Source organism: Bacillus rossius, chromosome 17 (genome assembly GCF_032445375.1).
Source record: "Bacillus rossius redtenbacheri isolate Brsri chromosome 17, Brsri_v3, whole genome shotgun sequence".
Lineage (NCBI taxonomy): Eukaryota > Metazoa > Arthropoda > Insecta > Phasmatodea > Bacillidae > Bacillus > Bacillus rossius.
In genome coordinates this window covers 38,799,307-38,825,567 of record NC_086344.1, presented here as the reverse complement: position 1 = coordinate 38,825,567, position 26,261 = coordinate 38,799,307, and the positions used below count along the sequence as shown (strand labels likewise).

Sequence of the window (26,261 nt, the reverse complement as noted above, 5' to 3'; positions counted from 1 at the left end):
AAAATGAGAACATCCCTCCCACTCCCCATTCCTATCTGCATAACAAAACCATTTTTGTTATTAATGAATTTGAATGGTAGTTTCTTGCAGATGAGTTATTTTATTATGTTTGTTTATAAATATTCATTGTATTGTGGCATCTTTACGAATCTTCCTAGCGAGCTCTTTTCAAGCTATTAAATGAAATTTATAACATATTAGCTTTTATTCAGTTGACTTCGACTTCAGATCAGTCACCCACTCCATAGTCTAATACCTCTATACCTTCCACACACAAAAAAAAGTCAAAATCAGCCGACTTCAAATGTTAAGTGCATACACAGCATGTGAGTGGATTTGTCTGTGTTAACAATGCGTTTAACATTTGACATCATCTGATTTCGGGTTGTTTTTTCGGTGTGTGTTTTGTGTGTTTTTAGCTTTCTTGTTGATTGTTGTAGTTTCTCTGCGGCATACAGTGAAAATAATATATATGGGATATGTTCTTAATTATTTTTTTTAATAATCTTCCCCGTTGCTAGATTAATTCAAATAATGTAAGCGAGGTCTGACGCACACTGTGAGCGTTCGAGGCTCGACGCACACTGTGCGGGAGCGAGGCTGGATGCACACTGTGAGGGTATAGTGTATAGACGCACACCGTGAGGGTATAGTGGACAGACGCACACCGTGACGGTATAGTGGATGGACGCACACTGTGAGTGAGCGAAGCTGCACGCACACTGTGACGGTATAGTGGATGGACACACACTGTGAGGGAGCGAGGCTGGTCGCACACTGTTAAAATATGGTGGCTGGACGCACGCAGTGAGGGTATAGTGGATGGACGCACACTAATGAAAGGTGCGAGGCTGGTCGCACATTGTGAGGGTATAGTGGCTGGACGCACGCCGTGAGTGTGAGGGTACAGTGTCTGGTCGCGCGCCGTGCAGGTGGTACAGCCTGCAGCCGGGCCCGGACCCCTCGCCGGTGCTGCCCAGCCCCCGCACGCGCCTGCTCGGCCCCATCCTGGTGCTGGAGGCGGTGACGGCGGAGGACGCCGGCCTGTACCGCTGCGCTGCCAGCAACCCGGGCGGCGAGGCCAGTGCCGAGCTGCGCCTGCTGGTGTCCACGCCGCTGCAGGTGGAGGTGTCTCCCGCCTCGCTCAGCGTGCACCTGGGGGGCACCGCCGAGTTCCGCTGCGTGGAGACCTCCAGGGGCGCCGGCGGCCCGCTGCTGGTGTCCTGGTACAAGGACGGGCGCCCGCTGCCGGGGGCGGCGCGCGGTGCGGGGGACCGCCTCGTGGTGCCGGGCGTGGGGCGCGACGATCGCGGGATGTACCAGTGCCTGGTGCGGCGCGCCGAGGGCGAGACGGCGCAGGCCTCCGCCGAGCTGCAGCTGGGCGGTGAGTCGCCTTCTCTCGAGCCACTTAATACTTACACTGTGAATTCGGGATTTTTTTCTGCTGGCTTAAGGGTCCTGCGTCCCTATGGGGGTTCCCTGTGGACCCTCTGGGATATAGAGTGGATCAATGACGTATCGGAGCTGTAGTAGGCTCTAGTATCTGAGGGAAGCTCTTAGCAGGATTCCAAAAAGGGCATGTGATGTGAATATATAGCCTCTCCCGCCTACGGCAACCCGTAGCCTTCTCGTGGCGCCAGTGTTTGAACAAATATGGGATATGCCGGGGGTTGTCCACTCCTCTGACTTCCTCGGTGTGTCGGAACGGGAATTCTGGTGGATCAGTAAGCTGTGAGCGGGTGACTACGCTTTGTTACTGCGGAAATTCCGCTTGGGGATTTTTGACCCCCAAACCCTAGGTGGTGTCTCAAAGCAATGGATTCAGCGTGAAGAATCCATGATGCATATGGAATAGCGAAGGGAGATTGCGCGGCAGAGGTGTCCACCTGGTCTGGGCACCCGGGCCCTGGCAAGGCTGTAATCCTTGGGCGGGGGATAGTCTAAGGGTTGGTAATTAAGGCAGTCTTTGGTTTGGTGTTACCTTACCTACCCGGGCTTTGGCACAGCTGTAACCTTCGGACGGGAGACATGCTGATATTGAAGTACCCAAGGTCATACTAGCCCTGATTCGGGGGGGGGGGGGCTCGGCCGCCGTGAGATTGCCCGGGAAAGAACTATACCTGAAAATGAAGGGTGCCATGGGACTGATCCTTTACTGTGATAGTTCCCTGCTGAGATTTCCTCTAATGGCTCAGGATCATGATTGGAGTAGGAAACATGGTGGTAGTGGTCCTCCTATGCTTGGAGAACACTCCAAAGGGTCCTCGCCCTGTTGACGAGTGGAAGTGTTGAGCTACTTAAGCTTGGGTATAGCCTGCTGAGCAAGTAGAGGTTGGATAGGCCTCAGCTGGATCACGAGCAACTGGTTGACCGAGGGGTCCCAGGGATGTGAGGGGTATGGTTCCGTGTCGGTGCTGCTCAGATCCTGCAGAGGGGGCTGGCTTTGTTGGTGGTCGGGGGGTTTACGGCGGAGCTGGGGGCGGGTTGGTGGGGCCGATGTTGGGATGGGTCTCCTCAACCTCTCGACCTAGCCTTGCGCTCTCCAGTAACATGCTGCGATTGGAAATGGCGAATCTATTTCCCGGTTTCCCATGTTTGCAACTGGTAACAGTGTCAGGCATGTAAAAGACCTATCTTTCTCCTAACCGGGATAACGCCCTAATGGGATCAGATACCTGGAGGAGTATTGATGAATTTTATGAGGTGTGAACCTAGTTACATGTGAAGTCGGTTTATGTACGATAATTTTACGTGATAACATCATAAGTAGAGACCGGAAAAATTCGCGAATTCATTTCGCGATAAGCTAAAATACAACTAGTGATACCTCAGTGCTGCTTTTGCTATTGGCTCACAACTCACCTGGATGACTCTGGGCCAATGAGAAACACTCAACCAAAGCTTTATCGAATCACAGGTTGCTACGATGGGACATCTCACAAGTCACCAACCAATGAGTGGGTTGCATTTGACCGAGTGTACGTAGAACTATGGAGTTCATCCTACAGGTCAGTGAACCCGCGAATTTTTTCGGTCTCTAGTCATAAGAAAACATTGATGAAAAATTGCATACTTTTTAATTTTCAAATATTATTTAAAGGTTTCTGCAAATTTAATTTAAATAAATTCTTTTAATATAATCACAAACAATTAGTTAAAAAATCCCTCCTTAAGCTATTTGATATTATATAAGATTTTCTCGCACAGTGGTTGGCCAGTTCTTGCACGCTCGGCTCAGGTGGAATATGATTTTTCGTGCGTGCAGCCGGCATTCATCGATTTATAAGACAGCAGTTTAAAGGTTATTGTGTAGGTTTAGTAGCCACTTCATTTCAAATGTGTATGCCTGGGTGCTCTTATACAAGAAAAACATCTCTAATGCACAGAAGCAAAACATTCCTTATTTGTGAACATCGCAAGATATTTTGTTTTTATTCATCCACCATGGGAAATATTTTTTGTGGTTACTTCAAAATAATTTTGTTGTGTTCATAAAGGTTTTTCCTGGTGATAGCAATATTTGTGATTACTAATAAACAGAGATGTTACCGCTTCACTGTATATTTACCTGCCGGCTGACTTAAAAAATATCAATGCTGTACTCCATTACTGTTTGTTTAATCTTCATTTATTTTATAAATGCTGGTATAATTAACTCTGATAGCAACGAATTAACCAACAGTGTGGGCGTCACCACAGGTTTGTGTGCACAAGAACACCCTTCAGGTCTAACGGTAACGCTTATTTTCTCTCCTGCGGTTTACAAATACTGTAAAGTGAATATTCAAATAGAGCAGTTGGAGACTGCACATCCTCGACATATACCATGCCTATAAACATGTGACACAGCAATTGACTAATCAGTATCACGGATTGGTGATATAAAAAATTATGGGAACGTGGGTAACAGATTTTGTTCATCGAATGTGTAGAGACCTGAAAAATTCGCGGGTTCATTTCGTGTTATGCTAAAATTCAAATAATTATACCTTAGTGCTGCTTCTGTCATTGGTTCACTGTTAATCTGGAGGACTGAGGGTCAATTAGAGATCCTCACTCATAGCAGTGTCGAATCACAGGCCACCCAGTAGAAACGACTCACAAATCAGCAGCCGATGAACAGTTGGCATTTGCCCGAGTGTGTACAGAATATTGGAGTCTATCCTGGAGGTCATTGAACCCGCGAATTTTTCGGGTCTCTATCGATATGTAAACACTGCAACATTTATAAACGAGATGTATATCAAAACAATGTGCTCTGCTTTAATGCAAGTATGCATGAAGGATTTTAAAAAACATTGTGTTTTTCTTCTCCACTAAAATTAATAAATCTGGCCTCTACATTATCTTTGCAATGGATAGCAATAGGCTTTCACAAACATATCTTTACAGCATTTTGATATCCACACATTGCTCTTATACTAGGAAATTTGAACATTTTGAAAACTTTACTCTTTATTTTATTTAAGCCCCTTGCTATCCAAGTACTTGACAAATCTAAATGTATAACTAATTTGGAATGAATTCAATTTAATAATTATTTTGTCCACGAAAACTCTTTCATCATGGCTTATTTTATTATCAGTGACAGTTTGTTTACATTGTATGTCTCACAGTTGACAGTGGCCCTTCCATCGGATGTTACTTAACTTCTTCTTGGCTCCGCCCCATTTCAAGTCACCCATTATTCTGAAAAATGATTCTATAGGTAGAGCCACCATTACTTCGCAGGTTCATTTCACTCCAGGCTAGACTCAACATACTTATACATTGCTGAATCTTTTTAGAGTGCTCATTGCTTCATAGCAAGATAACCTCTCTTAGTGGCATACACGTGATCGAGCAACCATCTCTTAAACTTGTATATAACTATCTCAGGGTCGTCTAAGGCAAGTGAAGAGCATAGTGTGCTGTCCGATCATCAACATATGCTACAAGTCTACTTTTGTACTAAAATCCTTAGCGCAATCAGCTTGGCTCCATCGATAATGTCTTAACTCATTAAAATTTGTTTTGGGTTTGTAGATACATGAGACCGGTGAGTAGTGTGGACTGGGGAAAACGGGACCCAGCTGCAGACTGTGGAGTGTGGAGCAGGTTAATGACCGACCTCCATCTTGGATTCCAGTGACCTTCACCTTGACATAAGATACCTCCACTGAAATTTGACACCTAGATTACATATTTTAAAATGCTAAATTTGTTTTTAAATCTAGGTGGCTATTTTGAATCGTAGAACATTATTGTAAGAAGAGGGGGTGACGGTGATCAACTACTCTAATTTTTTGTCGGCGTCCTTTGTGTGCCCCAGAATTCCTCTGCTCCCCCTACTACTACTGACCAAGGTCGTTTAGCGGTCGTCGGGTCATTGACCGGCCCCAGAAGGGACGTATTGCCACCACTAAGGTGACTGGAATCCAAGATGGCGGTCGGTCGTTGACCCCGCAGCGCGCTCCGCAGCCTGCAGCCTGTGTAGTCGCCGCTGTCGCGCGGGTGTGGATGTCGGTTCGCCCTCCATCCACTCCTCAGCCCCGGGACGAGATCAAAGCGGCCGCTGGAACCCGGCGCAATCGCCGAGCGCGCACAATCCATCGCCGGCCAATTTTACTGTCGCCCCGGGCTGCGAATTAGCGCTGCTGCCCCCACCCCCAGGCCCTGGTCTGCCCGCCCTTTGACCTTTCGGAGCGCTGGGAGGTGTGTGTACCGCTCGCCCAGGCATTTTTTATGTAGCCGCGAGAGCTCGCTCTTTAGAATCGGCAAGGGGGGGCGTAGGGGAAGAAGGAGGCAGAGAGAGAGAGAGAGATGAAACAACGAAGGGAAGAGAGGTGGTTGGCAAGTGTGCGAACAGGAGCGGGCAGGAAATGTAGATAGCGACAGAGGGCGATGGCGGGATATAGGGGATGTGGACGGAGGGAGAGAGAGAGAGGTGATGAGAGAGCGAAATGGAGAATCCGGCCGCTGGACAGTCCCCGAATCCCTTCCACCAATTGCCGTGCCGTAACTCGCTGTATGGATTTTATACAGCATTCCGTGAGCCGACAGAGCACCGCGTGTAGCTTTCGGTTCTCGTTAGAGTCAGAGTTCTGTTATCACAGTTGCGCGATTTCTTTCTGTCGATGACACACTTATGAAACTGTTTGTTAATTCAAACCGCAAGAAACTCAGAAACATAGTCCCCTAACATCACAAATATTGGTATAAAAATTGGAAACCATAGATGAAATCAAAAACAGGAAAAATATATGTCCCTCTTACCACATATAGTTATGTAACTAAGATGAATCTGTGCATTCTTTCCCAAGGAATGCCATGTTGGCGGCAATCTTGGATAGTTCCGCCATCTTGTGCTGTCGTGTTGGCACCCATATTGGATAGTTCAACCATCTTGTGCTGTCATGTTGGTGGCCATCTTGGATAGTTCCGCCATCTTGTGCTGTCGTGTTGGCGCCCATCTTGGATAGTTCCGCCATCTTGTGCTGTCATGTTGGCGACCATCTTGGATAATTCCGCCATCTTGTGCGGCCATGTTGGCACCCATCTTGGATAGTTCCGCCATCTTGTGCTGTCGTGTTGGCGGCCATCTTGGATAGTTCCGCCATCTTGTGCTGTCGTGTTGGCGGCCATCTTGGATAGTTCCGCCATCTTGTGATGTCGTGTTGGCGCTCATCTTGGACAGTTCCGCCATCTTGTGCTGTCGTGTTGGCGGCCATCTTGGATAGTTCCACCATCTTGTGCTGTCGGTTTGGCGGCCATCTTGGATAGTTCCGCCATCTTGTGGGGTCGTATTGGTGGCCATCTTGTGCGGCCATGTTGGCGGCCTAGTTGCACGGACGTGGCGCTAACCAACGCTGGCCCGTGCGTGCTTGTCGCAGACGCGCCGCCCGTGCTGCTGTACAGCTTCATAGAGCAGACACTGCAGCCGGGACCTGCCGTGTCGCTCAAGTGCAGCGCGTCGGGGAACCCCACGCCGCACATCTCGTGGACGCTCGACGGCTTCCCGCTGCCCACCAATGGCAGGTGCGCCCGACACTTGGTGTATGGATCTAGCTTGTGTGTGGGCGAGACCCTTGCAGGCTCGCAGCAGTTGCGTGAGTGGACATGGCTGAGCTGCTGCCAGCCTGTTGGGAACATTGGACTGCCAGGATTTTTATTATTATCGGTATAGACCTGCAAAATTTTAATTTTTTTCTGACTCAACATTTTTGTGCATAAGTTTGTGATTGGCTGTTTCCACACTCTGCCTCGGCTTCGATGGCACAACACTAGATCACATTCTGTTGTGCGAATTTGTTATTGGTTGCAAGTCCTTAATCTGCGTGACTAAATACACTATCGGTTACAGAAAATGATGGATGACATGTTACATATTATTGTTTGCATGTGATTGAAAGTAAATAAATCAGTGGGTTGCCTGAAAGCAGTACTTAAGCAGAGATCTGCGAAAGTAAAAAAAAAAAATGCTTACACAATTTAGTGAGGGATTATAGACATACGCCTTTACAATCATGTCTGTCGAGAAAAAAAATACTTGCAAAGAAAATGTATAAATTTAAAGACATTATCTGTTTTATTGAAATGCTGTATTAACAAAACCAAAAGTATTGATACAGAAGATAAATGATGGGGTAATTCTCGAGCTACCAGCAAACAAAGAAAACATCAAAAATTATATATTTTACAATCTGACAGAAACCTTTTCCCCAAATATTTTTGCTTTAACTTCATTTTCACTTTACTTAATCAAAAAAGAATACTAAAGAAAACTTTATTCTTATAATATTGTAACTTTATTATAGCTACAGAGACAATCCACGTATGTGTTTATGTACAAACTGGAATATTCATGTATCATTATACTAACCTCTAAAAATGATTTATATATATTAGTACAGATATGCAAAATTCGTGTCATTTTAAAGCAACATCAAATACTGCAAATATCTGTAAACTGGATTATTATTGTCTTTGGAGCAATGAAGGACTTCAAGCCAATGATAAACACCTTAAAATCATATAACCTAATTGTGTGCGACCAATAGAGAAAGTTTCAGTAGCCTGCTGTCATTGTCTTGATACGCACAACCTGACACTAGAAAATAACGTGAATTTGTATGTTTCTATTTTATTAGTTTCCAGCCAGAATATCTATAGAATATCTGAAACAATGCTTGTTGTCGAAAAGAAAGATAAAAAATGTTTTATGTTCATTGAGAGGTGCAGAATTCCGATATCAACATTCGGAGCGGAAGACCTGTGTTTGAAAAGGAGAGGAGGGATTATTTGTTGCTGTGACTAGGGTTGCCGGATCTATCAGAAGCTGCAGTGCTGTGTGTCTTCCAGAGTCTCCCCCCTCTCCCTGGCTCCACTTCCTGCGCCCGAAGCCACGCCCATTGTTGACCTGCGAACAATAGCCTCCTGTTGTCCCCCCCCCCCCGCTTCCCCTTCACGCTCCTACTGCATCCTCGGCAGAGAAACAACAATAACAATTTTTATCTGTCATAATGGTAAGATCCATTATCATTAGGGACAGTACTAAGAAGTTAAAGAGTGTTTTGTAGACTTTCTCGACTCAAAAGTATGTTTGCGATGGATCATACTCTCCACCTACATGTCCAGATCACAGCAAGAGCGGCTCCAAAAAAAATAAGGAGTGGGGCGAGGGTCGTTACTTGTGACAGCCACACCCGAACACCAATTTAAAAATTTTTTTGTGTTACATCTTAGCTTTCGGTTTTCTGCATTTTGTGGGAATAATTCCGTGAATGTGATGGAAGCCAAGCAACGGAATTGCTCAACCACCATGGTGGCGGGTTACGCGAATTAAAGTTCACAGGGAAAAAGGGAATCTTTATACCCAGTATCAACACTTTGGTGACTTTTAACAAGATAGGCAGTATTTTATTAAAATTCCTTGTCAAAAATCAGGTCCAAAGCAGGGACTATTCTGCTATTCAAATAATTCAATAGTCAACGAAGCTGCTCCCGTAGCGAATTCTAGCGGCGGTTGCAGTGACTACGTGTGATTCGCGTCCAGAAATGTAGTTTAAAACACATTTTGCGTATATTTTTCATGCTTGTAATTATTTTAAAGACTTCTAAGTTAAATTTCGAAACACGCAATCATGCAACGGAAGCATCTGCATTTTGGCTTGCGTTTCCGACGTCCATATTTGAAGTGAAATGTTCCAAAAACTTTTAAACATGCAGATGCTGTGTGCAAAGAATACCATAATGTGTGTGTGTTTACATCGTGCGTTTACTTGTTAAACTTTCACACAGTGAAAGTAAATAAGATTTTTAAAAATTGTAAAGTTTTTTTTTTTTCGTTATCAAAAGAAGCCTGGGGTAAAAATTTATTTTCTATTGTTTAACATTTATATGTATAGGGTTGATGTTTTCTTGGGACTTGCGTGCCTTATAAACGACTGTGATATTCTTGTGTTGTTTGCTTTATTGCGTTGTTACGTTCTTTAAGTAGTTTATAAACTTGGCCTAACAGTGTTGTTGAGAGAAATATGTTTTCACAGAATACAGATGTGTCTGATGTATGCTAATGTATCCGAGAGTTGACTGTCCCCACGAGTCGTGGTCCTGCCGCAGGTTCGTGATTGGCCAGTACGTGACGGTGCACGGTGACGTCATCAGCCACGTGAACATCAGCCACGTGACCGTGGAGGACGGAGGGGAGTACACTTGCTCGGCCGAGAACAGAGCGGGCGCCGCCGCGCACTCCGCCAGGCTCAACGTGTATGGTGAGTCCTTCCCTTCCTCCCTTACTTGTAACCTTCCTTCCTTCGTTCTTCCCTTCCTTCCTCCCTTCCTTCCTCTGTTCCGTGCTTCCTTCCTGCCTCACATTCTCCATCCTTTCCTTCCTTATCCCTCATTCCCTTCCTTCACCCTAATTTATTCCTCCCTTCCTTCTGTCCTTCCTTCCTTCCTTCGTTCCTTCCTTCCTCCCTTCCTTCCTTCCTTCCTCTGTTCAGTACTTCCTTCCTGCCTCACATTCTCCCTCCAAGGGGAAACAATTCAGACAAGCTTTCAAAAACACCACTGTCAGAAAAATCCTGATGGGCTGCCCTTCCAAGGGGCAACAATTCAGACAACCTTTCAAAAACACCACTGTCAGAAAAATCCTGATGGGCTGCCCATCCAAGGGGCAAGTTTTCAGGATTATTTAAACTCTTAAAGGAGCGTGTTTTCAGAAATTGGATGGGCTGCCCTTCCAGTCTCTGTACAAATAAACCACTGTCAGAAAAATCCTGAAGGGCTGCCCTTCCAACGGGCAGCAATTCAGTCGCCCCGTGGTGTCATCAGCTCCTGGAGAGATGGAGCGTGTGTGTTGCTGTGCCCCGCAGGTCTGCCCTACATCAGGCTGATCCCCAAGGTCACGGCCGTGGCGGGGGAGACCCTGCGCCTCAAGTGTCCCGTGGCCGGATACCCCATCGAGGACATCCGCTGGGAGAGAAGTACGTTCCCTTCAAGTGCCGGCGGGAAAAACAAACAACCCTTGGTTCCTTTTACATCACGTCTGTCATCTTGGTTCCCAGCAGGGGCGCAACAACAGGGGGGGCAGGGGTATTTCCCCCCCCCCTTCTGAAAAATTGAAGTGGGGGCAAACAGGGGGCAAAGAAAATGCTGTGTAATCAATTTTTAGACGATAAAACTGCTTAAATAGCACCATTTTCCACCTTGAAATACGAATTTTCCCGGGGGAGGACCCCCGGACCCCCCGCTTCAATAGGGGGGATCGATGATTCTTTATAAAAAGGTATATTGCCCCCCACCCCCCTTTTGGAAATTTAGTTGTTGCGCCCCTGGTTCCCAGCATGTTCACATGAAAGCCATACAACATCCCGCCCTCTGCCACTCACGTTGAACCAGAAAAGTTATAACATCAAAGAACTGAAGTCCAGCAAATCTGCACATCTGACTGGGACCTAACCACAGAAAGGGTATTTCCCCACAGGAGGGGGATTCTCCATGGAATGGGTGTTTCCCACAGGAATTAACTATTTAATTTATATATATAGTTTTACAGTAGTATCTAGATTGATCAGATCATTTAAATGATATCATCTTGGTTAGTATGTGTAATTTTTTTGTTCCTGTAAATCACGAGAAAATTTGAAGGCCAAGCTTTTGTGGTTGTTAGGATATTATATTATATTGTATTATACGTAGAGACCGGAAAAATTCGCGGATTCATTTCGTGATATGCTACAATTCAAATAATTATACCTTGGCGCTGCTTCTACCACTGGTTCACTGTTAATCTGGAGGACTGAGGGCCAATTAGAGACCCTCACTCATAGAAGTGTCGAATCACAGGCCACCCAGTCGAGACGACTCACAGGTCAGCAGCCAATGACAGAATGGCGTTTGCCCGAGTGTGTAGAGTGTTATAGTAGAGTCTATCCTGGAGGTCATTGAACCCGGGAATTTTGCAGGTCTCTAATTATATGATATTCTATCTGTATAAACCACTTGGTTTGATCTGTGGTTCAAACCAGTGTTTTAGACAGTTGTGTTGTTTAAATCAGCCAGCCCTGCTCTGGCCACGTGATGTGTCCTGGCAGCAGGGCCGGTGCAAGGTGAATTGGCACCCTAGGCGAGAAACCTTAATGCCCCCCCCCCCCCCCAACCCCGGACAACCCAAAAAAAAATTCCTTGCCTCAAAATACATCACGTAAGCCTAAGAATTCGTCAACAATCAAATGTAAGCAGGCTTGTTTTGTTTGTTTGTTTTTTTTTTTTTTACTTTTTTACTTATTACAAATCATGAACAGGTCACCGTGGACTTCAAATAATTACTTACATCTCAATATAAACATTCCAAACTGTTACAAAAATCCATTTACTTCTAGTTTCAATAATCGTTACACATATTATATCAGCTGTTATGTGTCGTGCTGCGCCGCCCCCAGCTACTTGGCGCCCTGGGCGGTCGCCTGGTTCGCCTGTATGGACGCGCCGGCCCTGCCCTGGCAACTGGACTGCGGGACTGGTGGTTTGTGGGGGAGGCTTGCAGCTCAGTCCGGATCGTCGGCGGTGCTGGACTGGGCGTGGTGCGAGTGTGGTGAAGTGGTGGTGCGAGTGTGGTGGTGCGAGTGTGGTGGTGCGAGTGTGTGAGTGAGAGAGTCCGCGTGAGGCACGGGAGGTTGGCGGGGCGAGTGTGTCGGAGTGGTGGTGCGAGTGTGTCGGAGTGGTGGAGTGGTGGTGCGAGTGTGCTGGTGGTGCGCAGGCGGACGCGAGCTGCCCGACGACCTGAGGCAGAAGGTGCACCCGGACGGGACCCTGGTGGTCTCGCAGGTGGAGAAGACCAAAGACGCCGGCGTGTACACGTGCACCGCCCGCAACAAGCAGGGCCACAGCGCGAGGCGCAGCGGCGAGGTGGCCGTCATCGGTGAGCCGTGTACCTCTCTGTGTACCTCTGTGTACCTCTGTGTACCTCCGTGTACCTCCGTGCCTGACGTTCAGCGAGAAGCCTTCTTTCCACGGACGAGAGAGCCGAAACTCCCGATCGTTAGGGCCATGAAAATTTCGCGTAAAGCTCCCGAGAGTAGCTGGAAGTTAAAACACTGTAGCATCGTCTGTGTTTCGTGATTGGGTGAGTTACTTTGAGGTGCATGTCGATTGTTACAACAACCAATCACACTAATTCAGTGTGGAAGCAAACTCGTCCTTAGTGGCTCGTGCAAACAAGGCAACAACTTCTCTCGCAGACGGCCGCCAATCACAAGGAAGAAACCACTCGTGTGTCTAGTAGGCGTTCAGATTTTTTCGCGAAAATTTCCTGCCCCTACCGATCGTGCATCTTCGGGTTTTTTTTTTTTTTTTTTTTTGTTCATTGTAAAAGGTTAGGTTAGGTTAGCTACATTATAAATACTTTAAAACGTTGTGGACGGTTGATTTGGTTAGGATAAGCTACATTAAAGATACTGTGAAATCATGTGACCGTTTTCCTAGCCCTGGATGGCTACATATTAAAAAAGTTATTTGCTAAGCAACCATAAAATGATTTTACAGTGTTTTTTTTTTAATGTGGCTATACTTACCTAATATGTAACCAACCGTCCGTAATGTTTTAAAAGTATTTATAATGTAGCTGACCTATCCTAATCGACCGCAAAATTTAATGCCACGCCGGTTCGTACAATGAGATAGAACGGCATATGACGTATGAGTAAGCTAAATCCCCATTAAATACATATGTTGTGGTACGGAAAATAAAAAAAAAGCTAGCATGAACTTCGGGGAACTTCGGGTGTGGCTCTCTCGTCTGTGATATGTAGGCTTCCATGAAAAATTTAATTTTTGCATCAGTCAAGGATCAAACTGAGATAATCTAATCACTCATCATTTTAACAAGTACCTAATATATTTTATTATTTTCCGGAATTATTTCTCCAGAATTTCTAACTTAATAACTACAGAAATTTCAGCATGGCGGCCAATTAACAATATGGCGGCTGCCCTTGCAATTAAATTATTTTTGCGCTTTAGCGGACAAAAGTTAAACTAATATAGATTGTGCCGAATAGTATTTTTCTTTTGTTGATTGTGTTCGGACGATGGAGTTAGACTATAAAGGTCTTGGTCCAATTTCCGAAGGAGAAAAAAAATTTGTTATGCAATTCCTGAGCTATTGTGGTTTTTATTGTAGATGTTGAATACCACAACTATTTTATCTAACGGTTCTAAAATTAAAAAATAACTTAATTACGTTCGCAGGCTTTCACGGCCATTGTCTGAAGTAGCTTGGCTTCTGGATTGCAGCCGCGTCCTTGGTAAATAATTTACCGCCGTTTCGGTCGACATTGCATTCGCCATGGCGACTGCAATGCCGACCGAAATGTCGGTGAATTATTCGCCAAGGATGCGGCTACAACCCAGAAGCCAAGCTACTTAAAAAAAAAATAACATGTTTTGACATTTTCAAAGAATACAATGTGGTTTCCCGAAGGTGGAATTGTTATATGACAAGAGTGACCTGTGGGTATTTTTAATTTTAGAGTGTTTGTTCAAGTTGGGGTTAAGTTCTTGTCTGTTTTAGCAGGCCGCGGAGCTAGTTCCGTGTCATGTAAGCGCTTACTGCTGTAACCCAGGTGTTACCTCCTGCCGCCAGTACAGTTGCAGGCTTGGGGCTCAATCCAGCCGAGAGGTTACTTCATGCTCGTCGCTCTGCTGTTGACTAGTTTATCATTACAGCTCTCTTTCAATTGTTGTGCTCTCGCCCGATATGCACTAGACTTTGTTTTCAAGATGTGAAAGGTGACGCGAGTGATGATGATAAAGGACCTGCCACATTCGCACAGTTGCTGCGTCTGTCTGAAGTGTTGGATGTGGCACAGACGAGTTCACAGATCTCGTTCCATGCCACTCGCAGAACGTGCAGATGGCCACGGGAGCAGTTGGCTCGATGAACTCCGGGTCGCAGCCTTTCCAAAGGCAATCAGTAGGGACCGGAAAAATTCGCGGATTCAATGACCTGTAGGATGAACTCCATAGTTATTCTACGTACACTCGGTCAAATGTTACCCACTCATTGGCTGCTGTCTTGTGAGACATCCCAACGTAGCAGCCTGTGATTCGACACAGCTTTGGTTGGGTGTTTCTCATTGGCTCAGAATCATCTAGGTGAGTTGTGAGCCAATAACAGAGACTGCATTGCGGTATAACTATTTGTATTTTAGCCTATCGCGAAATGAAACTCGCGAATTTTTCCGGTCTCTAGCAATCAGTTATGACTGCCATTGATAATGGGGCCCTGACTGCCCATAAATAAACTGATGAAGTGCTCCAGGGCGGCTGTCATCCCATTGGCTCCATTTGTCGGTGAACAAATTCATTTTGATGCACCATTCAAGTCTGATGACTGTCGGTGGCCATGCTACAAGTTCAAAATTTAAAAATGCATGCCTGCATACCGTAACAATTGTCACTGGATACTTGGAGCGCGTGGAAACTACAATATGTGTCCGACAGAGCATTCGTGGGATAATTTTAACGAGACATGTTAGATATCGTCATCCCCCTCCTAATGACTTAAATCAGCTTAAAATTGTTCTTCGTGAAGAATGGGATGCTGCGCTGGTGGAGTACGTTCATTGTGTAGTGTCTTCTATGCCTGACAGGGCTAGGGCCCTTCGCAGTGCAACGTGGGTAATACCCGTTAGTAGGTCATCACTCGTCAGGATACCTGACGAAAATAAAGAACTATTAGTTTTCCAACTAGTGTTCATTTCTTATCTTTATCTTTTATGTTTTATTTGTACAGTATTATTAGTAAAAAAATTTGTTATTATAAACTTTGTTTAAGTAACTTATGTATAAACTAATTCTTACCATAAATTAATAAAATAATCAGTGTATTTACTCAAATTTTGGTGAAAAGTCAGTGCTTTTTTTTAGTGTATAAGATTAAGTACCCCATTATATAACTCTCGTTTCAATGTACTCGAAAATATATTTAATCTACATTTAATCACACTTTTCATTGTGTAACATGTGATTATTTAATTTTATTTAAGTCTATGACTTAGTTTACTCTTAGGCTTTAATTTATTGTGGTCAAATCTATCTAAGCTCAGCATAATTAAATATTTTTACCTACATTATTTTAAAATTTTTGAAACAATCACAATTTTATTTTAAATGTAGGATACAGGTATCACATTTCTTATTCTACGTATTAGTTGATAAGTACCGTGTTTTATAGCATAATCGTCGCACCGACATTTTAGGGCGTCATAATTTGGATAAAAATCCTCGTGCATAAACGTTGCATGATGTTTTTGGTACCACTATGTGTCGTTATTTTTTTCCGTATAAACGATGAATTTTAAAGTAGAAATCTAATTATTATTCGGACATTACCACTTACTTATTTAATTAACGGAAATACGAAGTTGTCTGTTGTGTAATTTTTCTTTTAAATACGTTTGTAAATATTATAACCTTTATCTGTTCTCTTGACTCGCCGCGGTGTAGCGTTTATAAAAATGTAGCCAGCGCTAGTCGGCATCATCATGTTTGGTTATGTTGCTTCCCGTATAGAGCGCGCGCAGGTAGTCGAATATCGATATCTTGCCGATTGCATGCAACGCGCGCTCTCTGTCAAGAGCAGAGCTAACTAAGGTTTTAGTCCGCTCTCTTTTGTGGAAAGTGTACTACGACGACAGTTACTCGTAGTATAGGCTTTGAATATATATAATGTATAGAAGTCGCGAGTGGATAGGATTTACTCTACGTTTTTCAAAAGCGTATGATGAGCAGCTTGGGAACTTCACCGCTGCAGTGCGCTGCCGTAACGCCCTGTATCGTCTTAGTTGTTATTTACACGTTAGAGCGCAGCTCTGTCGCCCGCTGTCATTCCCCCGCACCCCCCACCCATCATTCACTGCAGCTCAAGGTCGTTCAGCGAGAAGGGGGAAGGGGGAAGGGGTGTTTGAAGAGTTCGACACTTGTCCGCTAGGGACCACCACAAGTCGATGCCCTAGCGATGGTGGCGATTGCAGCGGTGAATTAACCAACTACCTCAAAACCGTATTAGAAATTTTAACCTGGGCTGGCGACTTCTATACAGTATATATATTCAAAGGTATAGGTTTGCATTCAGGTCACAAGTTTTTTTTTTTCTATTTAAAGTTGAAGAAAGGTTTTTGTTGCATAACTTACGAATTTAAATTGTTTTGCATGCTTTTGTATTTTTTACAATTTAGATAAATGTACTTTCCATGAATGGATTTTGTTTTTATGAATGACTTTGCCTAACAAAACACTTAGGTTTCCGATTGAATATCGCTTTCGTACTTTTCAAACTTGATTTTAGTATAAAATATGTGACGATTATGAGATAAAACACGGTAGTTATGCTTAGTATTAATAAAAAAAATCCCAAAATGTTCACCCCTCGCCCATTTTCCAGTAGGAATGGCTATGTGAAAATGAGAACATATGTAGTAAATGTAATCATATCCGTAAGCCGTATAAAAACCAAGCTCATTCTTTTTTTTTAATTCTGCAGGTGTAAATTAAAAAATACTTAAAATAACTATACATTTATATTAAATTTAAATTTGTCTTTCCAAATGTACTAAACACTGTTATAACTTAAGACTAGGCTGAAGTTAGCTCTATCCGCCGACTCTATCCGGCAGCCCGGGACAGAGAGCTTGGGATAACAACAGCCTAAGCCATTCCTCGCAAATATGGCATTTTCTAACCGAGTTTTTATATTTTTACAACAAAATGTGCAAAGAGACTGATAGAGCAGTTACAAAGTAACCTTCATACCTGTGTGTACTATCAATACATATTAAAACTAGGTTGCACCAGAGGATCTAATATCCTCAAATGTGTGATTTTCATGGTATCTGTCAAAAAAAAAACTTTATTTTTTAAAACCCCTTTGATAACTTTCTCTAATATATGTAGCAGGTAAATAGCGTCCATACATGTGTGTACTATCGAGAAAAAATAAATTTAGAATGCGAACCATCGCACAGGTTTAACCAGGGGTTTTAATAGCCTCGAATGTGTGTTTTTCATGGTCTCTGTAACAAGACTCGTTGTTTTAAACCCACTTTGCTAACTTTCTCCAATAAAGCAGGTACATAGCGTCCGAAAATCAAACATTCGAGGATTTTAGAGCTCCTGGTTAAACATGTACGATGGTTGGCACTCTGAATTAATTGTGTTTGATAGTACACACATGTATGAAGGACGCTATGTAACTGCTCTATCGTTATGTTTGCACATTTTTTTGTAAAAATATATAAACTCGTTTGGAAATTGCCGTAGTTGAGTAGAATGACTTAGGCTGTTGTTGTCCCAAGCTCTCTGTTCTGGGCGGCCGACTAGAGCCGGCGGGTAGAGCTAAATTCAGCTCAATAAATTAACTGGTGATATTTTTGAAAAATGATAAATAAGAGAAGGCAGTTTTAGTAATACTTATTGATTATTTATAATATTGAAGATTAAGTTTTTTTAATCAGTAGATATGAATTTTAATGTTAAAACCATATTAACAAACTTTAACCTTTTAGGAGTAGGATTTCAGAACATTGAAGAAAAAATGGTAAATTTTTAAGTTTATAACTCATACCAAATTGTATACTTCCCGCTTGATTAGCTTCAGAGATATGATTTTTATAATAAAACAAAACTAACTAACTTTTCACCCTCATTATGATTTATTATTGCAAAATATCAAAAAACAAGCCATGAAATCATATAATCTAGGTGATTCTTGTTACGTTTTTCAACTCACTTATTTTTCTTGGATATATGATTAATTACTTTAATAACTAACTTACCCCTGTTTCACTACCTTGGGATAGAATTTCGGAAAGTGGTAAAATCACCGATTGTAACTAATTATTTAATTTATTTGTGTTTAATTTAATAAACTTTGTATAATTTTGTTTGGAGATTGATTGTTCACCGTAAAATCGTACTTGGGTACTCCCTTTCGTAACTTTGCAGTTGGACATCAAGGAGAAATAAAACAAATGTGCAAGGAAACTCATTAAATATGTCATTTTTGTTCAGTTTGTTACCTTCCAATTGATTTGCTTTAGAGATATAATGTTTTATGATAAATCTTGACATACCATTGTCAGCCCTTCAAAGCTTAATTTTGAAAAAAATTGGAAAAAACACACAATCCTTAACTCGCATCCCATGACCTTGCTGCCTAATAAGAGGAGGTATTTTTTTTTTCAGAAACCATCCAGTAGTTTATTTTTTTTTATGACAGAACAAACAAAAAAAAATATTCAAAACTAATTTTTGGTAGCCATTTCCAAAAGGTCCCCCCCCCCCCCCTCCAACCATCAAACATCAAATCTATTTTACAAACATTTTGCCTCAAACAGTTTTATTATTAGCAAGGGCGTCGCCCGCCAATGGCCTGGGGAGGGGGGGGGGGGGCAAGTTGTGGGAAAAGTATGTATTTTTATGCATTTGGCTACATTTTTTTTAATCTCTAGGCCCCACCCCCCTGGCGACGCCCTTTATTATTAGTATAGATGTTATATGTATTACATGTCTTACTTTTAAAATTTCTAATTTATGTAACTGAAAAACTTATTAACATGAAACAGTGATATCCTCATTGAAAATTAAAAAGATGACTCGACAAGAAGCAGGAATGTCGTGGCATGTTTGTGCGATAGAGCTATGTAATTGCAGGGTCGCGAGGGAAGAGCGGCATGGCGGAGATGGAGCGGTCCCGGGGAACCCCAGCCGGAACACCCTTGAGCGGACGGCTTTGTTCTTGTTTCCTTGCAGTTCCCCCCAAACTTAGCCCGTTTACCTCTGACAGAGCGCAGCACGTGGGGGAGACGGAGCGGTATCGGGGAACCCCGGCCGGAACACCCTGGAGCGGACGGCTTTGTTCTTGTTTCCTTGCAGTTCCCCCCAAACTTAGCCCGTTTACCTCTGACAGAGCGCAGCACGTGGGGGAGACGGAGCGGTATCGGGGAACCCCGGCCGGAACACCCTGGAGCGGACGGCTTTGTTCTTGTTTCCTTGCAGTTCCCCCAAACTTAGCCCGTTTACCTCTGACAGAGCGCAGCACGTGGGGGAGACGGAGCGGTATCGGGGAACCCCGGCCGGAACACCCTGGAGCGGACGGCTTTGTTCTTGTTTCCTTGCAGTTCCCCCAAACTTAGCCCGTTTACCTCTGACAGAGCGCAGCACGTGGGGGAGACGGAGCGGTATCGGGGAACCCCGGCCGGAACACCCTGGAGCGGACGGCTTTGTTCTTGTTTCCTTGCAGTTCCCCCAAACTTAGCCCGTTTACCTCTGACAGAGCGCAGCACGTGGGGGAGACGGAGCGGTATCGGGGAACCCCGGCCGGAACACCCTGGAGCGGACGGCTTTGTTCTTGTTTCCTTGCAGTTCCCCCAAACTTAGCCCGTTTACCTCTGACAGAGCGCAGCACGTGGGGGAGACGGAGCGGTCCCGGGAACCCCGGCCTTGAACATCCTTGAGCACACGGCTTTGTTCTTGTTTCCTTGCAGTTCCCCCCAAACTTAGCCCGTTTACCTCTGACAGAGCGCAGCACGTGGGGGAGCGCGCCAGCCTCACGTGCTCGGTGACGCGGGGCGACGTGCCGCTCACCATCTCGTGGCTCAAGGACGGCCGGCCGCTGGAGCAGTCGCGCCGGGTGTCCATCTCGCAAGTGGACCCCTTCAATAGCATTCTCTTGATTGAAAGTTTGTCTCCCGATCACAACGGCAACTACTCGTGCGTAGCGCGCAACCTCGCGGCGGAGGTGTCCCGCTCGCAGCTGCTCACGGTCAACGGTAAAGCCCTGAGGCCACGCAGCTCCGTCTCTCGACATGGGTGTGGTGCGTTCACGCTTCGCCTCGACGTCTCTGAAGCACGCCCGCCGGGTCGGGATGCGAGCGTTTCATTTTCATAGTCGCACAACACAGTTGCTTGCTACCAAACTACAGTGGAAATCTGTTAGTTTCACATAATCGAGTAGTTTTTTCCCCTTGCTTGATAAAAAGCAAATATTAAGGCTCAATCTCTCACCTGCCATGCTTTTATTTTCTCATTTTAATATTATTATTTTAAGGCTATTTCTGAGATGTTAACACTATACCTCTATTGTCTTTGTTGTGTTGTGACTAAGATTTTAACAGATGCTGACCAAGTGTACCTTAGTGATAATAATTGCGTTAACTTGCACAACCTTTTTACACTCATTAAATTAATCTTGGGGAATGTTTGTTGAAATATTAGTGAAATAATAACAAATAACAGGGAGGTTTCGTGTTAAAAATGTCGGAAATAGCCCTTAAATAATGGTTCTTAATGATGAGAAAGTTAAGAATTTAGCATAGCGTGTGAGGCCAATCCTCAAGGTAAATATTTATAGCAATTGTGTTGGTTTATACAAAAATCGTGAATACAAATTGCAAAATCGAGGTTTAACTGTTTTTCATAGTTTCGTGTCTTATTGACTTACTTGAAAGCATAGTCTTAATTTCTAGCCACTGAAAATGCATTATATTCTTTTTTTCATGTTTCTAAAAATAATGTTTCTCTCGTTACTATTTTTTAGCAGTTTTGAGTCACTGCGAGTGGTCATGTGATGACCAGAAAAGAAAATGGCTTTCAGAGATGTTCATTCGAACCGCGAACTAACTACATTTACTTTTTTATCTTTCTCTCTTTTTCATGTACATTTCTCTTTTTTTTTCTCTCTTGCTCTCGTGTTTTTTTACGCTCTCTTTCTAATTCTTCCAGTTCCTCCTATCATTGAGCCTTTTTCCTTCCAAGACGGGCTTTCCGAGGGCATGCGCACCCGGACGGTGTGCGGGGTGAGTCAGGGGGACGCCCCGCTCGCCATCTCTTGGCTGAGGGACGGCGTCGCGCTCGCTCCGCAGCCCGGGGTGAACGTGTCGGCGCTCGATCCCTTTTCTAGCCTTCTCAGCATTTCTAGCCTTGCTCGCGCCCACTCGGGCGACTACACGTGCGTGGCCGCCAACGCGGCGGCCGAGGTCAGGTACACGGCCAAGCTGCAGGTCAAAGGTAACAGCTCTCTCACTCTCGCATCCTCCCGCCCCCCTCTTCCTGGTTCCCGCACTCTCTTCTGTAGCCGTCCCCGCGTGCGCTGCATCCAGGCGGGGCCCGACCCTCGGGCGCGCAGGTCTCCGCTTCCGGACACCCCGGTGCTGGTGTTAGTAGAGCGGGGTTCATTTCGTGATACGCTAAAATTCCAAATAATTATATACCGTTGTGCTGCTTCTGCTATTGGTTTCACTGTTAATATGTAGGACTCTCGGCCATATAAAGACCATCAGTCAATATAGTATCCAATCACAAGTTACCCCCTTGAGACACCTCGAAATTCAGCACCCAGTGAACAGGCGCCGTTTGCGCAAGTAGGCAGATGATCGTGGAGTCCATCCTGAAGGTCGCTGAACTCGCGAATTTTTCCATTCCCTAGCTATTAGTGTAAATAAACATTCATCTTTGTCGTGGTCAAGTACAATAATATAACATAAAGTTTCTATTATGTACGTAAATTAAAACAAAATTTAACAACATTAGGTAATTTTACTACGAAGCAGTGTCTAGAAATAATGATATACTAATGAAGTAGCTACCGGTGTTGAAATTTTATAATCACCATACAATTGTACTTGACTCGTGTTTATATTTGTAGGTACTCTCTGAAAACCTGTGCGAGATGGTAGCATTCCCACTGTAAGACCAGTAAACACGAGTGAAATACCAACTAAATTACCAAGTGCCAAACCAGTTGGAACACGGCTTGAATTTAGCCGTCCAGTTGATCAAGGAATTATTGTACTCTCACTTTCACCAGGAGCCAGCACCTAACACAAGCAAAGCTGCCGGTCTGCATATAATGTATTTAAGTCGTCATTTCACTAACAATTTTCAATCCATGCATAGAAGGGCTTTGATCTTAGATGAAAAACCACAAAGCTCTAAAATTTATTTGTATAATTTTTGACTACAGATTTTTAGGTACCTAATTATATAAAGTAGAGCTGTTCTCCTTTGCACCAATTTGGTAAATGTATGCAATTATAACGGAAAAGTGTCCCTGGTGCAATGTTGGCCCACTTTCTGTGTTACTTTGCACCGTTTTCATAATTTTTTTTTAACTGTTTTTTATTAAAATAAAAAAAAACTTTAACCCATGTACTTATTATACTTCTGAGGAAGTACGCTCGTTGATTTTTCCTTGCATCTGGAGTTTATATGTTTGGAATTATTTTGTGGAAATGCCAAAAAGTGGTGCAAAGATACCCCTATCTACGGTACTTAAATTATTTTACATTAACGTTTCTTTGGCACAGCCCCTCAACATACCATAGTAAATGCTTCGCGTTGTTTGATTAAATTCAACGAAAGTAATTCATATAGCATGACGTTTGTATAATATTAAATACAAAAAATAATTCGAAATTAATCTTGCAACTGTTATTTTTTACTCTTTTTTTTTCACATTGAGGTTAGAACATTTTTTCAAACACAAAAATTCTTAACACGTTTATTGTATTTGTTTAGAATAGTTATATATGCTTATTACAAATCATTAGGCTACATTATAAACGTGCATCATGTATCAGTCAAAGTGACACAGTTTTGGAGAAATTAGTGTCATGGAACATTTAAGTGTCATATTTTTCAGTAATGCGCTAGCTTTTTTTAATAAACAGGTTAATAAAAAAAACCATAACATCTTGTCTCTAGTCTAGTCATAGTTCAAGCACACGACTAGTTCCTAATTCTTAATTCTCAGTTCTGAATCGTAAAGTAAACCGAAGTGTCACTCCACGCCGCTCAGGAAACCTGCGCACCTAAGATCGGGCTCCGGACAATCCGTGTGTTTACTTTCTGTTGCTTTGGCACTGGGAATGCGTCGATGACTGGAAACCTGAGGTTTGTCTCACAAGGTAACAATCTGCACCAGTTAGTTGTCGTTGGTTCGTTTGTTTTCGTGTCTCTTTTTTGGAATGGCATGCATATCTATCTCGCTATCATTTCTTACGTGTGTGTGTAATACTAGAGTTCCTTTGTATTTCCTCAGGTATCGTACTTAACCTCGTCCAGGGTAAAAAGTTAGTAGGCTACTGTAATACCTAGTCGTACAACCCTCACAGTTATTCTTAACGAGCTTTTTGCAGCATTTTTTTATCTCCAAGTACGGTAGTGTACCTTCTTTATTTTTCTTTTAAATTTCCAAAGTACCCTGAGTAAAATATTTGTTTACATATCCATTGTTGCTATTCATGATATTACCAGAATAAATATATTTAATCTTGAGTTCTGCTGACTGAGTTGAACAGTGATGACACGGCTGGAAGACGCGGGAGCACAGACGGGACTACAGCGGGGTGTGTTGTGCGCAGTCCCGCCCCAGTGGGTGGTGGAGCCCTCAAACGTCAGCGTGGAGAGGAACAGACACGCCATGCTGCACTGCCAGGCGCAGGGCGTGCCGCAGCCCACCGTCACCTGGAAGAAGGCCACAGGTGCGCACAGAGTCCTCGATATCTCGCCCGCACGCACGTGGGGGAAACCCACCCGTTCTGATACATTTCCTTTGGCAAAATATAACCATATTTTTTTTTTGACGTGACAACGTCTGATAGATCGATGAACGCCGCGCTGCACGCACGAAAAAAAGTGTCCCGTTACGCTGTGTCCCGTTACGCTCAGTGTACGCTTGCGCCGCATCTGCCTCTCTTCCGCTCGATCGGAACAACCCATCGATTTTTGACTTTTTCGAGGCACATTAAAACTTGAAACACTCCCGTTCGTTTCCTACTTTTTTCCTATCATCGTCCTATCCTTAAGAGAATGACACAGATTGGAAGATGTTAAATAGCAAACATGTATAAAAGTTATAGTTAAAATAATCTGTTCGTTAAAGTAATAAACATATTTGAATTAATAAGTGCAAATAAAAGTAAATCTATCAATTAAATTGTAGATTTCATTTCACTCCTTCATTGTATCCATTCAAAATAGTGATAATTCAATAAAAATGATTATTAGCTATGACGTTGTCACGTTAAACTATCGTCCGTAAAACGACTTTACAGACAACAATTTTTTTTTTTTTTTTTCAGAAATTTTTCTCCTTTAAGGGGCCCGCCTCTTCAGGGTTATATCTGTGTCAGCAAAGCGGTGCAATAAGGACTACGCTCGCTGGGGCTTCTAGCGCAATATCCCCTCGAAGCGTAAGGCTCTGAACTGGCGTGCATAGGACAACTGTAAGATTTGAGCGGTGATCGTAATTATATGCAGAATAATGAAGATAAAGTTGCTTTCGAGTTGTTTTATACCTTAAAAATTGCTCTGAAAACATGCCTTTCAGAAAATTTAACTCTTATAAAAGTACAGTTTATAAACTTAATCCAGAAACAAAACTGCTTATTGGCCCTCAGCAAATTTAAATGGTTTTAGTAAGCAGACCCCTCTCGGATATCTGAAGTAGTTCTGAAATTGCGTTGTTTTTGAAGCTCTGCACACCGTGTGTGTGCCCGGGTAGGCGGGGGCCTTAATACCATGACACTCTGTCAAATATTTGTCTCCAATATATTTTACAATATAGTTGGAGGGGTAGTATAGGATGGAAAATGGCTTCCAATTTTCTCCATCAAATATATTTAGACAGATAACACCAAAATTGTTTTTGAATCATGTTTCACTCTCAAAGTTTATTTTTGGTCTGATCTATTTCAGATTTTGCTTTTTTTTTATCTCATTTTGAAATTTAATAGTGGTTCACAGTTCTGGATGGAATATCTTAATTTAATCTTATTTGTGCATTTTGAAATTTTTTAAACATGTATAAATTTAAATCACAATAGTATTTGTTACATAACAAATATAAATGTTGTGTGATTTTTAAAGTTATTGAAACATAATTGCTTTTTTACACATAAAATTACTTCCCATACAACATTAAATTATCACTAGGTATTTTCTTTATGTGTAATTTGTACTAGTATATTACATCTGTTTGAGTAAGTTTTTAGAAGGAATTAATTATATTTCTCAAAGAGAGAAACACTCAATCAGGGGCGTATATTTGCTATGTGTGCGATCAGTTTATCTTTGATTGCAGTAGTCGCTAATGAAGGTACTTTTCTCTGGACTGTTGACAAATGTAACTTTTTTATTATTACTATTTTGGTTTCACGGCCGCAATCCTGCAGCTTCGTCCGTGTCACGGGCTGTCATTGAGCCAGGAATACCAAAATAAGTAAAAATAAAAATAAAAAATTCATAGCGGTTCAGAAAAAAGTACCTTCACAAGTAAGTACAGTACACTCCCGATTATCCGCGGAATTAGTGGCAGGGCCACCGCGGATAGTGAAAATCGCGGATAATCCTCAAAAGAGCCGAAGATGGGAAACAAAAAAGGAAACATTAATTTCAACTTAAAAATCTAAACATTTATGTACAGTAAAAGTTACAATTAACAGTAAAAAAAATTTAATGATGCTAAAATTTTAGTATTTTACTGAATAATTAACATGCAATACATTTCAGTAATGTAAACATAAAAGTGCTCAACCATACGACTAGAAACAAAGTGCGACAGAGACAACAATAGCAACGCATGCCAGCCTACTGAGTGAGTTCCGAGAAGGCCTGTGGCGTTTTACTGTATGCTGCACACAATACACTCGTCAGTAGAGTTCACATTTGCTCACTTGTAATAAAATACATATTTACATATGTGCTGTATTTTTTTGTAA

General features: G+C 43.1%; 1 protein-coding gene across 1 annotated transcript in view; it reads left to right on the top strand.

Annotated features, from left to right (window-relative positions):
• The window catches only part of LOC134540659 (cell adhesion molecule Dscam2-like), a 149,076-nt gene that overhangs the window by 69,456 nt on the left and 53,359 nt on the right, over window positions 1-26,261 (top strand). Inside the window, 8 exon segments of the mRNA XM_063383532.1 lie at window positions 933-1,384; window positions 6,873-7,017; window positions 9,601-9,752; window positions 10,356-10,466; window positions 12,242-12,403; window positions 20,028-20,312; window positions 21,265-21,549; window positions 23,904-24,023. Of these exon segments, the coding sequence (XP_063239602.1) occupies window positions 933-1,384; window positions 6,873-7,017; window positions 9,601-9,752; window positions 10,356-10,466; window positions 12,242-12,403; window positions 20,028-20,312; window positions 21,265-21,549; window positions 23,904-24,023 (1,712 nt within the window).